The sequence below is a fragment of the Azolla caroliniana genome, unplaced genomic scaffold, assembly GCF_043228905.1.
Source record: "Azolla caroliniana isolate FFs.n. ecotype wild unplaced genomic scaffold, voAzoCaro1.0.p SCAF_10, whole genome shotgun sequence".
NCBI classification, from domain to species: domain Eukaryota; kingdom Viridiplantae; phylum Streptophyta; class Polypodiopsida; order Salviniales; family Salviniaceae; genus Azolla; species Azolla caroliniana.
Genome location: NW_028230445.1, coordinates 822,292 through 838,621, shown reverse-complemented (window position 1 = coordinate 838,621; position 16,330 = coordinate 822,292). Strand labels below are relative to the sequence as shown.

General features: G+C 39.7%; 1 protein-coding gene across 1 annotated transcript; it reads right to left on the bottom strand.

Moving 5' to 3' along the window:
• Positions 1 to 210: 210 nt before the first annotated feature.
• LOC147858589 (glucosamine inositolphosphorylceramide transferase 1-like) lies at positions 211 to 4,893 on the bottom strand. Its single transcript, XM_087325755.1, has 4 exons — positions 4,531 to 4,893; positions 3,589 to 3,711; positions 3,216 to 3,383; positions 211 to 2,153 (listed from the first exon to the last, which is right to left on the bottom strand). The coding sequence occupies exons 1-4, from the start codon at positions 4,807 to 4,809 to the stop codon at positions 486 to 488; spliced, it is 2,238 nt and encodes a 745-aa protein (XP_087181881.1). The 5' UTR covers positions 4,810 to 4,893; the 3' UTR covers positions 211 to 485.
• Between the last annotated feature and the right edge of the window lie 11,437 nt (positions 4,894 to 16,330).

Genomic DNA, 16,330 nt, shown 5'->3' with positions numbered 1-16,330 from the left:
TACCCGTAGATTTCAGTATCCTAAACCTTTATTTAAGCCCGATAGTATCAATGCACACTACGCTTTAGCTTTGCAATGATCTCTTAAACATGGTAAAATGTCATGGATAACATTTTTTGAGGCATAATATGGGGGAACTGACTATAATCTAATATTAAAACTATTCACTTAGTTATACAATTGAAACTGTTCACTTTGCTATCAATCGTATAACATGAAAGTTAAATTTTGAAATGGCTAAAATCACCTCAATAATTCCTCTGGTATACTGATGCACATGCTGTGTAACAAGAACCGTTGCAGTAATCGGCTTTCACACAAGTCATTGTAACTTGCTGATGAAGACTTGAGTGGTTAGTTGGCTCATGGCTTTCAGGATCATTTTTAAATCATATCTCTGATGCATACAAGCAGTCTTTGACATTGCATCATATTAAATATATTTCCTTCTACTATACCTTTTGACACATTTACGTGACCATGTATCAAGAGTCCCAGCCATCATGCCTCATACCAAACTCCCATCTTTTCAATGGTAATCCACCAAAAAGCTGAGAAAACTGTAGCAGGCAGTTTGACCTCTTTTGATAATGCATACTTGTGTCTCTGCTTATAGCTGAGCTTGAGAACTTGGAGGTGTCTATGACCCATGCGGGGTGAATATATTCAACTGACCTTGATTTTGTGCTATTGGCCAGGATAAAATTTATTAGTATATCTTCACAGTTGAAGAACTCGTCCACAAGAGCTCTCCCTTGCTCAGCTTGTGAACTCCAGTATTTTGAAAATGCAGTCTCGCTATCCATAAAAGCAGCACCAGTAAGGATCATGTTATACTCTTTTCTAGTTCTTGCATATTTCTCATTCCTGTATTTCAAAGGGCTCCCATCAATGAGCCGAGGATAGAAACCCACTATCCAGTCAGGATGTTCCCGCCAAGCTTTAAACCCCCTCTCCACATCATCACAAGTCATCATGATATCATCATCCAGTTCAAGAACTGCCCTAGTCTTGATATTGGGATCTGGCTTAAAACGATTATTAAGGCTGTTTTGCTCCTCGACTCTAATTCGAACAGGCACAGCAGAATCAAAGTCAGTTAACGGATTTGGAGGAACACCTTTATTCCACACCACTACAATCTCCCGGACAGAAGCACACCGGGAATAATGCTTAACATACATTTTCAAATTCCATAGGCGGGCATCATATGTCATTGCCAAAAGAGTGAACTGTGAATATTGGCCATTGACTGGGTATGGTTCTTCAGCTCCATTACCCCCCCAAAAGCATTTTATCTCTAAAGATATGCACAAGATGCAGATTGCAAGGCACATGAAGAGCCTCAATGAAGCTGCACATGAGCTGAGGCGTACATTGCTTGATACTGCACTATTGGTGCGAAGAAACCTCGAGAAGGTCTTATGCAATCTTGAAATAACATAATGGCGTGGCCATACTAATGTCATAACGATCCTTTTACTTTGATTATAGCATCTGTTCAATGGAGCTATACCAAGAGACTTCCCCAAGAAAAGAACAATTATGAGCAGCACAATGAATGCTACAGAACCAGTAAGATACCTTCTGAAAAGGTCACCTGAAGGGACCCTGTCCCCATCCATCATCGCTATCCATTCACCTGACTGTAGTTTCTGTACATCTAGGTGATGAAAGCGAACACCGTTCCATGAATTTTTACCTTTTTTCCATTCTAATGTGGAAAAGGCTACTTCAGATTCCTGAAACTTGTCCACAGAAAGATGTTCAACATGGAAAATCCGGATTTTCTTCCCATATGTCTCACTGCAATCTTGGCCAACACGATAAAGTTTACCATTATAAAAGAAAGGTCGCCCTCCATTACGAGCACCACGTTTAGTGCCATCATTATACACGGGGTTTCTCTTGTGTGCTTGCCAAGGCCCAAGGGGACTCTCTGAGAAATAGATATCAAGTTCACCATTTTTATGTGCACCAAAATACTGAAAATTAGATGCAAAAAGCCAGAACTGCCCATCATATTCCACCAATGAAGCGTCAACAAGGGGCTTGTTTATGATCACTTTTTCCAGCGTCCATTGTAAGGGGAACCTCAATGCTCGATATAACCGCAAATCTCCTTTTTTGCTTCCTTCTGGCATCATGTAGATCTGTTTTAACAAGACAAGAATGATAAGAATATAATAACTATTCAATATACACATTACCATAAAAGGGCTATTTGTTTGGCATTAAACCTATTAGATTGAGATTATCAAGACTGAAAACCCACACTAAAATTCTCCTTTAACTTTGAGAAATCAAGCGTTTCTGCAAAAATCTTTGGTGCATGCATTCTTCAAAACAATTAAAGGATAGCGTCAAATAGCCTGACACAACAGGTTTCTTAAGACAAACTCATCTGAATCAGGCTAGGATAGATTATGGCTACTACTTATTCAATCTTCACTTTCCATTAAACAAGATCTATGTATTACAGTGAAAAGAGGGAGGGTCAAAGGGAGATGAGACATCAAGATGACTTATTATTTGAAAAGAAACTATTGACTTCATATGTGACCTAGCAAAGAAGCGGAAAATGAAGCGGACGTCATAACTCTATTTAAAACATTATTGATGGAAACTGCTCTTTGCTTCAAGACCTGCTAATACTTTAATAAACAAATTAAGCATAGCTTATTTTGCTTCAAATAATGATGAAAACATGTCTTATATACAGATCCAAAGCTCAAAACTCAAGTTCCGAGGTAAAACATAACAACCACAGCCGTCTTTAACTAGGCCACCAGACTGTCATATTTAAAACGGTTCTCATGAAGCCATAAATCCATACACTCTGTCTGATGAGGTTATTTCAAGATTGGCAAACAGTCCACTCCTCTGACCGGCCTATAGTTATACACCCTCGAAGATGTCCATATGGAAGCTATAGATTAAGTATTTGCACATCAACCTTGTAGTTCAGGGTTTATTGGATCGAAGTTCATCACTACGTACTAATTTGAAACATTTAATGACATCAAACTAATCAGTTCCCAAATTTCTCCAACCAGCTTCTCTAGCATTATAGAGTTGTTCTAAACTTCAAACATTTGGCTGCCATACATGATAGAATCATTATGAATAAAAAGATAACAATTTGACATACAAAAGAACACTATAAAAAATAGTAAATATTGCACTCCTCTGCTAACAAATGATCAAAGACTTACCTCCCCATTGTAAGAAAAGACAAATGGATAGGAAAGATGCCATTCTTCATCCAAGGCAATCCCAAGATGCCTCCAGGAAATGCCTCCATCTGTGCTCTCTGCCACTCCAATATCTCCTTGCATTGTAATGGCGTTTTTAGTTTCAAAGAAAACATAAAGTTTCTGATCCTGCAATCAATCAGAAGGCACTGGATAAGCATGCTGTTAGAACATACATATAATGTCATTAGAAAAATATGCATAACAAAATCTCCAGCATCATGACATGCCTACAAAAAAGAGACATTGGAGTTATATATACATCCTCACAACTAACCAAGCATGGCACACGTGCATTTAAAAATATAATCTCATTAGATTCAACATGGTTTACCAGCACATAGAGAAATGGATCCGAAACAAAGTTGCTCGGATGACTGGGTCGTGATGCTGATGCACAAGTCAGTATTGGATTTGCTACAGGCCAGGCAGATGTTTCATTGTTACGAAAATTTCCCTGAAATTTTGAATATGTTAAGAGTAAGGACAGCAAGAAAGTGTTAACACTTTTATGGAAAACAGAAAATCAGCATTGCAAGCAAAAATCATACATACTGATACAACACCATCTCTCTGTGTCCTTAAGAAAGGATGAAGGAAAACATTAGTGGCAAATATCACAAAAGACTGCAGGAATCGAAGGATGCAAATTATGTCCATGCTGTGTACATCTTGAGGCAAAGTGAATAAAATGTGGTTATAAAACCTTAAACCCCTGGTTTCTTGTTTCAATCCTCAACGGCATCCATTCAAAAAGGGTGGGGTGGTTCCCTCCAGCAGTGAATAAAATAATACCTGGCCTAGGTGCGATTAGATTTAGAAAAATCAACTACATCAAAAAGCTTCATATATAAATACTTGCCTACGCCAACGCCAACAAAACAGACCTAAATTGTTTTAATTGCAGTGAAACAAAGGATCTACATCAAAAGCGGACATGGACAATTGATATAGTATCAGTTTTTTTTTTTTTTGCTTTCAACCAAAAAGACTAAGATTTACGCATATGGACATACAATATAGTATATTTTAGGTTGTTTTCAATCAGAAAAACTGAGGTTTGAATGTCTAATATCAAAGGTATATACAGACTGCGTGGTTTTCACCCACAAAAAAGTAAAATTCAAATGTTATGGCATACGATAGTTCAACATATACATTAGGTTGTTATAGATCACAAAGACCAACACATCTACAAGTTTACAAAACAGCATCAACATATATTATTTGAGTAACAAGGGCTAAGATTCACATGACTATGGCATACACAATGTACCAGTTCAATGGGCTTAAGAGAGAAAGGATCACTGCCAAAGAACAATCCGATTGACCACGACCCTTCGTTATCATCGAAGCAACATCGAGGTGGGTGAGATTTAGCAAAGGGGGATACGGTGAACCAAGACAACGCCAAACCGATCGATCCAAGCATTGCACAGAACAGCAGAAAGAATATGAAAGAAGAAGAGGAAGACGAAATGTTGATTGCTCTGTCGTTCCATCGCCATCTGCATTTCACCTTCAGGCTCATGTCAACAACATCCTTCTCACCCATCTCTACTTCTGTTGTGTATGGACCTAGCTCAGAGGTTCGGTTCGGTTCGGTCCGGTCCTGCCCTGCCCCGACCCAACCCCACCGGACCCCTGGAGAGGTCTCCTGTGTCTGTTCTAGTTGCTATTCTGGCTTATGAAGGAATACATAAATAATACTTGCAATTTCTTAAAACACTTGTTTGTGATGTGAATGCAGGAATCAATGAGCAGAGAGAGAGAGATCCTAGAGGGGAAATGTGATTTTCCGGCAATCAGCCCTGTCGGGCCTCGCTCGCCTCGCCGGCGGATTACGCGTGTTTGCCACCATCCTACGGAAAAAGAACACCTTTGTAGGTCTCACATCCCGCCATCGCCCTCGTTCTGGCTTCGTCCACCTCCTGTTACTACTAGACCGAGGTTTTATTCAAGCCCTCGATGATAGGGCTATATATGTAATTGGCTCGCGTGGTTTCGATCGCTATGCATGTGCAAGCCATATAATCCTTTCCAATTCCTAGCTTTCCCCACTAGAATACATCGGGTTTTGATAAACTTGTATATATCGACTGACGAGGACTTTTGTTTCACTGGTTGCCTGTGGAATTCCAAACATTTGATAACCTCACAATGACGTTGGGAAAGTTGGACCTTCACTTTAGTTTGTAATCTTCCTTTGAGAAATTTGTGTGCCAATACGAGTTTCTTGCACACGTGGTGGAGCATAGAATTGGACTCTAGTTTTTGTACTGCCAACTATTTGAGAAGTGGTTAAACCAATGTTTTGTCCTTTCCTCTTATGGAGGCCATAGGTTTGAAGCTTGCTTTTTGAAAGGTTTGGGAAAGTGATGTTTTTGAAGTCAAGACTCTTATGCTTATGTTCTTTTGCAACCAACCAATTTCTTTTTCACGTGAATGATGTCTCCGAAGAATAGCTTCATCATATATACCTTCTTATTGAGTAAGTAGATTTATTATGCTATGTTTCAAATTTGTAAACATGTGGCCTTCATGATTATAACTCGTGTCTCTTGTCCATCCTATTCTTGCATGATCAATTGGACAATGAGTCGGACTTCCATCTCATTGTCAAGAATGCTTATTAATATTTTCCCTCCTTGATGGTTAATTGTTATCCTCTAGTCTCTACCCTTCAAGTTAGTTCATGTCATTACATTTCTCGAAGCTCATTGTGCATGCTAACTATTTGTCAACTCTATTCACAAAACATTACATAGTAAACCCACACATGGTCTAATGCATGAGCTTTACATGTATCTTTGCAAGAATCTGCATACCCACAAACCCTATCCTTCCAATAGTTTGAATGAATGTATATGTAATGATAATTAATGACTTCGCTTTTGAAATCAAGGTAGGTTTGTGCTTTCGAGCTTGGTTTTGTCTCAATGTCATAAGAGTTATGGTCAAAGCAAAGTATATTCATGCTTTTAGCCAAGGTTAGACATTCGACAATATTTTTGATGCATAACTAAACATATCATTGTTCTCATATATACAAAGTTGCCAAAGAGTGTCAATTGCCTAAAACTCCAAATGGCAATGTGCATTTGTATAGATTATTCGTACCATGGCATATTTGAGATCTATATTAAATACTCGATTATATTCTTGAGAGTATGATTAGTCCAAAAGTGCGGGACCTTCGAATATACGTGCAAATCCACTAGGAGGGCACCAAGTAATGCAAGGCTCAAGACGGCTTCTGCATATTCAGAAAGTTGGAGCCTAGGGTCATTATACCACAAGGGAAGAGTTCTTCAAGGAGAGCGTGGTCTTTTGATCATTTGTGGAAACTGTAGCAAGGGGTAGTGTTGTTGTAGTTCGTGTATGGTTAAATTTTGTCCACCTAATCCATTGATCAAGAGAAATAGTTTGAGAGGCCTTGTCTCAAATCTTAACCTCCATCCAAAGAAAATCCTAAATCCTACAAAAAATTTCAATAATTTCATGAGTTCTAAAAACTAATTTCACAAATTTCTAAATAATCTAATAGTTCCATTTATTCAAAAGTGATTTTTTGTTGACTCTCTTAACTTAGTGAACTAAGAAGCACAACATTGTACTCCACATCACCATGTTAGCTTTCCATGTTTGGGCTATTTCACCATTTTCATAGATTAGAAAACTTTGTGGAAATTCCCATATCAATTACCACCAAAGTTCATTGTCCAAAATGAACATGATAGAAGATCTTGCAAAGCTTATTAGTTAATGTCGTTGGTCATCAGTAGGCGTGGAATAGTTGGAAGGTCATAATGTCCAATAAGAAAAGTAAATATACTTGATCAGTGTTGAGAATCAAACATAATTATATTATCTCTATATGCACTCAAACTTTGTAATTATACAATACAAAATAAGGATGTATACAAGTAAGTTAATAAGAATAACTATTTAAATGTCAACATGTGCCCGTATAAGAACCTTGCTCCTAGTTTCCTTTATGTGACATCCCCTCTACATAGATATATAAAGGGGCTTAACCTATTCTTTCTATACAAGTTCTTGTAAAATAGGTTGTAGGACAAGTTTCATATGATAATGGCTCTTGGTAAGACAACCTAACAAATAACTCATTAAAGTTGAATGGTTGGATTGTGGTCATCATATCACATATGTAAGTTGCTCAAATTATGCAATTTATAAGAGATATATGGGTAAATAAAAGGAGAAAAAGTGTGATTAATTGTTGTATAACTCCTCTCTTTGAGTATTTTTACTTTAATGCTTATTGTTTAATTCGTGTTTAAGTATGTAATTTGTAGTACTACGTTAAATTTTTGTTGATTTTTCTTCTCATGGTCATCCCCTTGGTCATGTGGTGTGTGCACATAGAGGTCCTAAGTTAATAGTCAAAGTGGTGACATTGGGGGTAGAACATCACTTAGAGTATCGTTGTCATCCTCTTTTGTGAGGTCGATTGTAGTAAAGTATTTGGCCATTATTAACTTAGGTAGCTCTCAAGTAACTTAATTATTTGTGTTAGCAGTTCTTTCTAAGGGTATGGCATTGGAAGAGCCGTTGGGTTTAGGGCATGAGAGTGGATAATTTAGTGGAGCACACAAGGTAATCTTTGGCCACACATCATGCAATTGGTGTTAGTTTTTGCCTTCACCAAAATTTGTATTCCCCGTGCTCAATGATATGTTTTAACAAGTGGCGAAGGGCACACTAGATATGAATTGTACATTGAGTTGCTGAATGGTCGGATAGATCCATTCGATGAGAGAGACAATACACGTGGTGGTGGTGTTAGAGGTTATGTGTCGCTAGAAAGTGGGAAAATGGGATTTGGATGATCAAGTTGAGAGTTAACATATACATACATGATACATATATACATACATACATGTGTGTGTGTGTTGTATCATACATGATTGTGAAAGCACATATTTTCTATCATTAGGTGGGATTATGTAACCTAATATAGTTAAAGGCATGACTCATCTAGATCCAATTCAATTCCCAAAATGTGGTAACTATTTCATTGAAGGCAAAGTCTAAGAAGTTGACGGTGTTGATGTTTGATGTAGCAATTCGTGAAAGAACTAAGATGAAGATGTCTTTTAAGTCATTGTCATGAGGGAGTTGCAACTTTTGGAGCAATTGCTAGAAGCATATAACAAATTGCATTAAGCTTTCTTCACATTCAATGTGTTTTCTTTGGTGAGATGAGGCATTGGAACATACATAAGAAATCCATCTATTGTTAATGGGTGGGGGGTAAAGCCAAGAATGGCTCCACCCCCCTCCCAAGGGGGGTTACGTGTGAAGGAGAGAGAGAAGTAAAGAAAAATAGAGAATTGACACAGAAATGAGAGAGAAAAATCTATTTTACATATAGTACAAGAGGTAACCGTTGCAAAAGAATGAGACAAGCAAGGAGTTACACTACTGACCCATTCTCTCACTTTTGTACACATGCACACAAATGTGCATGTGTTCATACACATACTCATCCTCACACACTCATACACTTTACACATATATATCAACCACATTATCGTGTTCCACCCTTACACCGCCCCGTACAAGTCCTACGGGTAACATCTATATGCTGGGTTAGTAAGTGACATGTTTTGCATATAGAGGTGCAAGGTGGGCCCGCATTCATGGCCCATCTTTCACATACTTGGTTGTATATAAAAGGGGTTCTCACCCTAGTTGTCCTCAAGAAGGTCAATGTTAGTTATTGGGTGTATTCACTTCTATTTATATCTAGACTCAACTTCCTCTTCATTGCCCTCCCTTCCCTTTTTCTATCCTCAGTGTGTTCTATTATCTTCCACTTGCTTTGACATCCCTAACTGTTTGGCCCTCCTAAATATGATGAACCATAGTAAAAATCTTACCCAAATCATTGGGTATTACACCAATTATAACGTGAGATTTTGCACAAGCTTAGCTCTTCCACAACGTAGAACCCAAGCCATATTTCAATCTAGCCTCTCATTTTGGGGCCAAGAGTTAGCTTGCCTGAGAAATTTGATGGCACTTAGGATCATCTATAGGGGTTTGTTAACCAAATCTAACTTATAATTTGTCTAATTCCATGATATTCTGACAATTTCAAACGGCATGAGAAAATCATTGACTCTCGATTGGTGTGTTAAAACATTGTTATCTTGTGTCATGGAAAGGCTACCCTTTGTCTGAAATCACTTGGGAAATGGCCAACCACTTGCACAACTTACCAAACGTAGTCTAGGATGATTTTCTTCTTTGTTATCTATCCCCATAGTCATGTTCAACCTCGAAGACGGTGATAAAGGATAAAGTGTCACAACTAACAGAAAGCTAGACATAAAAAATCCAATAGTTTTTATAACTACTCAAAGGAGTTTTTTTGGGAAAATAAAAAAATAAAAAAATCCGATAGTTTATAGTGGTTAGCATATTGTATAATAAGTCCAATGTTAAAGGAGTGGTTATTAGTGACGTGTATGTATAAACAAACTTAGTGAAGTGACATATTTTGCATAGAGAGGTGCAAGGTGGCACACATTCATGGCCTACGTTTTGCATACTTGGTGATTTGGTTGTATATAAATGGGGTTCCCACCCTAGTTGCCTCAAGAAGGTCAATAACATTTATTAGGTGTATTGGGATCTATCTAAATCTAGTTTCATCTTCCTCTTCGTTGATGTTGCTTTTTCTTTTGTTGTATTCATTGTGTTCTATAATTCACCACTCATCTCACATCGCACATGTTGAATATCATATGACATTTGTTTTACCAAAGTTGTTATGTCAAACTATCCTATTCTCATGCTTGAGAAATTTAAAAAATGTGACTTTGGACAAGTTTTCCAACCCATTCAAATTGACGATTATTGAAGCCAATAACAAGTATATTATTGTCACCATTCATTGAATGACACCAAGCAATTTGAAGTAAAGATGCTTGCATGCAACAAGGTTGTTGTGGCCACACACCATTTATTGTATAAGAACATATGGTGTTATTATGGGTGCTCCATCAAGTTGGTTAATGACTGAGAGGGTCACTTCATCATTCAACTAGATCCTTGACAATCTTACTAGCAACTTGGGTTGCTTATATCTCACCTCTTCCTTGAGTATCCCATGCTTTATTGGTCACTTACCCAACCGATTAAGTCTCACCTTCGTAGATGGTGTTATTATGGGTGCTCCATCAAGCTGGTTAATGATTCAAAGGGTCGCTTCATCATTCAACTTGATCATTGACAACTTGAATAGCAACTCGGATTGCTCATATCTCACCTCTTCCTTGAGTATCCCATGCTTTATTAGTCGCTTCCCAACTGATTAAGTCTTACCTTCATAGGGTCTTAACTTGAGTTCCAATTGACATTCTCTCTTTAACTAGAGTCATATACCACAATACACTACAATAATCACTTCTTTGCTCTCACACATTCATATCCAAACACTATTCACAATTCACTATTTTGATTGTTCTCTCTTTCACTTGAGACTTATACCACAATAAACCATGACAACCACTTCCTTAACCTCACACGTATCTGTTGTTGAGAATCAAACTCAACTTCCCATGTGTGGGAACACACTCTAGAATACTCAAGTGTGTGAACACCCCACCTCCTTGTATAGTAACTAGTGTGTCATAGAAGTTAATGTTCTATGACACATATTCCTTAAGTAGTTAAGACACGACCTCTTTCCCAAGAGGCGGTACTAGTGAGAGAACTTAGAGAGAAGGCGACTACATAAGCACCTTCTCTTTATCTTTGTAATGGTTGGTCATTCTTGTTTCCTTGTAATACAATTTTTTGTTTTTCTGTAATCTTGAGCTCTCTCTCTCTCTCCACAAACACACACACACAATTCTTCCGATGCACAGAATCATCACCGATTCTTTACATGGTATTAGAGCGCATGTTAGCTTGATCGCAACCCATCGCCTCTGCATGTGTTGTGCCTAATCCTAAGTTCGGAAAGAACTGACTGATTGTTATAACAACAATCTGCACAATTCGTATCAAGAAAAGAAGAAGAAGAAGCTCGACATGAACACTTAGAGGGAAGTGCTCTTCCTACCGAGAAGCTCGACAAAAATAACGTTGCATCTTGGGAGTACAAGATGCACCAATGTAACCTTGTTGGCCAAGGCTATTGGAGTTATGTCGAAGGAGCAAATGAAAATCAACCCAACCCAACACATGCCGACTACCCAACTTGGGTGCAAGCGGCGAGTCATATGTTGTACTGCCTTGCATCATGCGTCCATGATCACATGCTCAACTACATCCAAGAGCCCATAACGCTGAAGGAGGCGTGGGGGAACCTCAAGAAGATTTTCTCAGCCAACACGACCGCAAGAAAGCTTCAACTTCATCAAGAGTTGAACGGTATACAACAGAGGGACATGTCAATCGACAGCTACACCTTGAAGATCAAGGAGTTGTGCGATGCCCTCGGGTCGATCAATGTTAGCATTGAGGACAATGAAATGGTGCACATTTGCATCGGAGGCTTAGCACCTCGGTTCGGAGCCATTCGGTCGGTTGTCCTCACGAGGGAAAATCCTCCCTCCTTTGATCTCTAGTTGATGTTGCTGGTCGAGGAGAATCATGTTTGAACAAGAAGCAATGTGTAAGAAGGACAAATTCTCTATTTGAACTTTGATAGAGGAAGAGGACAAGGTTGTGGAAGAAGAGGCCGATTTAGCCAAGGCCGACACAACCAATAACAACCCTAAGAACATAACTTCTATTACCGACAAGACGTTTTGAACGCGCAAGGCGAAGCATCTGAAAGAAGGGGGAGCATTCATGTAGGAACTAGCCGACAAACAATTCTGCCCAGTGCGGATATTGTGGTAAATTCGGCCACTACGAGGCAAAGTGTTGGAAAAAGAAGAGTGAGTCGGCCTCCACAAGCCGACAACTCACCAACTACGCCTCAAACTCTGACTACAACGATTGTGGCGGAATGTTCATGATGCAACACAGAACGAATTCGATGACAACATCATGTCCGACAAGCACCTCCAACTCGGAAAATGTATGGTTTGTCGATTCGGGTGCATCCAATCACATGGTGTCTCATGAAGATTGGTTTCGAGAGCTACGAAAGCCTGAACGACCCGACTATATGGAAATTGGGGATGACCCAATTTACCCCATTCAACATGTCAGCAATGTCCCATTTGGGGAAGAAGGCAACCAAACCTACATCAAGAACGTTCTGCATGTTCTGACAATAACAAAAAACCTCGTCTCAGTTGGCCAAATAGTCGAACAAGGCATGCAAGTCCGCTTCAACAATGGAGGACGCTTATGTCAGCATTGAAGAGAGGTGTTTTAAAGTTATGGAAAAATATTTTCTCTCTCCCAAAGGGTGGCACCTCCACCAAATGGACGAAGAACACCTTCCTCCAAGGCAAGTTAGAAGAGGAGGTGTACATGATACAACCACCCGAATTGAGGTCGACCACGCATCCGACTGTTGTCTACCGACTCAAAAAGCCTCTCTGTGGTCTCAAGTAGGCACTGAGAGCATGTCATTCAAAGATAACGCAATATCTTCACCAAATCGGCTTTTGAATGTTCAAGTCTTACAATTCTCTGTTCATCCGGAATGACTCTAGAGGACAACTATTTATGATAATCTATGTGGACGACTTGGTCATTGGAGGAGAGCACCTCGGGGACATCGAACATACCAAAAGGCTACTCTCCAACCGATTCAAAATGTCTGATATGAAGGAGCTCCATTACTTTCTAGGAATAGAAGTAATTTGGACCCCTGATGGCATCATGATCTCCCAACGACATTATATCCTCGATCTTCTCTTCAAGTTTGGGATGACAAAGTGTAAGCCCAACACTACCCCTCTCGATCGCAACCTGAAGCTAGATGTCGACTCCAGCACAAGAGAGTGTGAGCAGATGCTCTATCGACAACTAGTCAGATGCCTCATCTACCTCACAATTACCCGACCCGACCTGACTTACCTGGTCGGCCTCCTTAGCCAGTTCATGCAAACTCCGTGAGACACCCATCGCGACTGTGCTAAGCGAGTGCTTAGGTATGTGAGTGGAACCATGGATTTCAGCATCCTCTACAAATTGGCCACACCGATTCAACTCGAAGGGTACACCGATGCCAATTGGGTTGGCCATAAAGCCGACAAACGATCAACATCCGTATTCTTCTTCTCTCTTGGCGGTGGTGCCATATCATGGAGCAACAAAAAGAAGCTAACAGCCACACTGTTAGGGGCCCGACAGTTGCCGCATGTGAAGCCATTTGGCTGAAACAAATATTGAAGGTTTTGGGCATTCCCATATCAGATCCAATTCTCCTCTATTGCGACAATATGAGCAGTGTTCACCTAGCTCGAAACCCAGTTTTCCACGCTCGGACCAAGCACATCGAAGTGCAGTATCACTTCATCTGAGAATGTGTTCTGGCCGGGGATGTCGACCTTTAACACATCAACACGAACCTACAAACGACCGACATCTTCACCAAGGCCCTGGGAGTCGACAAGCTGTGGCAGTTCACGACGAACCTGGGTCTTTCAACTGTCAACCAACCGTGCTTGACAACTGGAAATTGTGTTTGACGGGGCGTGTTGAGAATCAAACTCAACTTCCCTTGTGTGGGAACACACCCTAGAATACTCAATTGTGTGAACACCCCACCTCCATGTAAAGTAACTAGTGTGTCATAGAATGTAATATTCTATGACACATTCCTTAAGTAGTTAAGACACAACCTCTTTCCCAAGAGGCGGTACTAGTGAGAGAATTTAGAGAGAAGGTGACTACATAAGCACCTTCTCCTTCTCTTTGTAACGGTTGGTCATTCTTGTTTCCTTATAATACAGTTTTCTATTTTTTATGTAATCTCTCTCTCTCTCTCTCTCTCTCCACACACACACACACACACACACACACACACACACACATAGTTCTTCTGCTGCACAGAATCATCACCGATTCTTTACATCTGTATCCAGACACCATTCACAATTCACAATTCACAATTCCTAACACATTCACATTATTTATACCATAAAGAATACACATAGCTTAGGTAGAAGGTTAAATATAAGAACATAAAGAAAATCAATAGTGAGGGTATATGAGACAATATTTAACTACAACCTCTTTGGTTAAACATTTTCAACAAAGAGATAAGTCATTAGTTGTCGACCACCACAAATCTTTGCAAGGACAAGTTTCATGAGCGAATACCCATTTTGGTGTTCTAGACAATGCCAATACTCATGTTGGGAAGCTACGCCTTACAATGCATGGCTTGTACTAAAGCAAATTTAGCTTTGGGGAAGACATGTACCAATTGAGCATGATCGAGACAGGTAGATGGAAACTCATATCATCGGTAGCTTTTGTCTAAAGCCATGTAATGATCCATATTGTCGAATCCATTCCCACAGTAAGGAAAGAATGCAACCAATGAGAATTAACGATGTGGTCAGGTCATCCTCTCGACGACCACCAAGGAAGACATGTATCGACCGAGTGTCTTTCCCAGACAGATTGACCCTCACCTCGTTAGCAGCTTTAGTCTAGAGGCATGTAATGCTCTACATCATTGAGTTCATTCTCACAACAGAGAAGTGAATGCGACCAATGGCACTGGAAATGTGTTCATGAAGCCAGCCTCCCGGGTGGCAAGGGTCACGAAAGTAAATTCAGGTATGTATTTGGCAGCGAGGAGGTTGTAGATATGTATAGGGTAAGTACAGGGGCAGGTTATTATTTCCGTCCGTCCATCCATCGATGGTTAGTGGCCACATGTAGAGACGGACCATTGCCTTTTCAGGCCTAGCACGATCTTTATTAGTAAATAAGACACAGGCTGGATTTAGGGTTTTGAAAAGTTTAGGGTTACGGCTGAGAAGGACAGTCGCACGCACAGAGCTCTCGCTTCATGGCACTTGACGCGGAAGACGGGGGGGAGGGGTACAGGTCGTCGGCTAGCTTGTGGCATGGTAGCTCTCAGATCAACCACCATCACCATCACCATCACCATCACCATCACCATCACCATCACCATCACCATCACCATCACCATCACCATCACCATCACCATCACCATCACCATCACCGCTGCCACTAAAGCTTTCAGTTGTTCTTCCCTGTCTGAGGTTAGATGACGATGATCAAAGTAGTCCATCAACTAACTATACATGGATGTATCTCATCATCATGACAGGAGAGGCGTGTGAGCAAAATTCCCTTGGCCTAAAGTGAAGATTTGTCTTTTCATTCCATACTGTAGTGAGTGTGTGCCATGCCATGTATCGTAAAGCTCAGGAATTCCACATGGATCTCGGCAGACTCGTCTCATTTTTATTCATACATTTTGCTTACCAGTCACCCTCCGATTCTATGTCATGGCTCATGTACAGTATAAATCTCAAATTTATAAATTAATATGTTCGAATTTCTGACAATTGAATGCAAATAAAGTTTATTTGATGATAAATTGGACCTACACAATTTTTCAATTTCCATATTGGATGGAATGTTGATTGATTACTCTTGCAAGCATCATGTCAAGTATGGTATGCACCGTTTGAAGCATTACAATGATATTAGAGCAGCATTGTTGGCCCATATGAATAGGTAATGGGGTATAACTAACCTCATTTACTCCCATGATGAATATCAATTTACATAATTCATGGGGAATATAAGTTTATTTGACCAATATAATTAACATCACTACGCCACAACCTTGATTTAGATTATCCTCATTTGTCTCTAGTGCACATTTTTTTCATGATTTTCCTTCCATGTACCCAATTGGGAATTAATGCATCAAGGTATGCATGTTAGATCAATTAGACAAATCCGTTGCCAAGTGCGTCCTGTTCTCTTTGCAATATATCTATTACATTTGGCCATAAGTCAAAATGAATACATTTTTTATGTTACTACCATACACTAGAAGCATGTGCAGCAATGATTTCACTTGCTCAACCCAAGATATTTGTATTAGTAATGGATTTCAAAAAAGGGAGGAGTGTTCCTTAAGA

Excerpts from the sequence above, each read along its gene's own strand:
- LOC147858589 (XM_087325755.1), bottom strand. The coding sequence starts at position 4,809 with ATGGGTGAGAAGGATGTTGTTGACATGAGCCTGAAGGTGAAATGCAGA. Across the intron at positions 3,712-4,530 it reads CTCTTAAGCCCATTGAACTG|GGAAATTTTCGTAACAATGA; the intron begins GTACATTGTGTA and ends TCAAAATTTCAG. Across the intron at positions 2,154-3,215 it reads TCTTTTCTTACAATGGGGAG|ATCTACATGATGCCAGAAGG; the intron begins GTAAGTCTTTGA and ends TTGTTAAAACAG.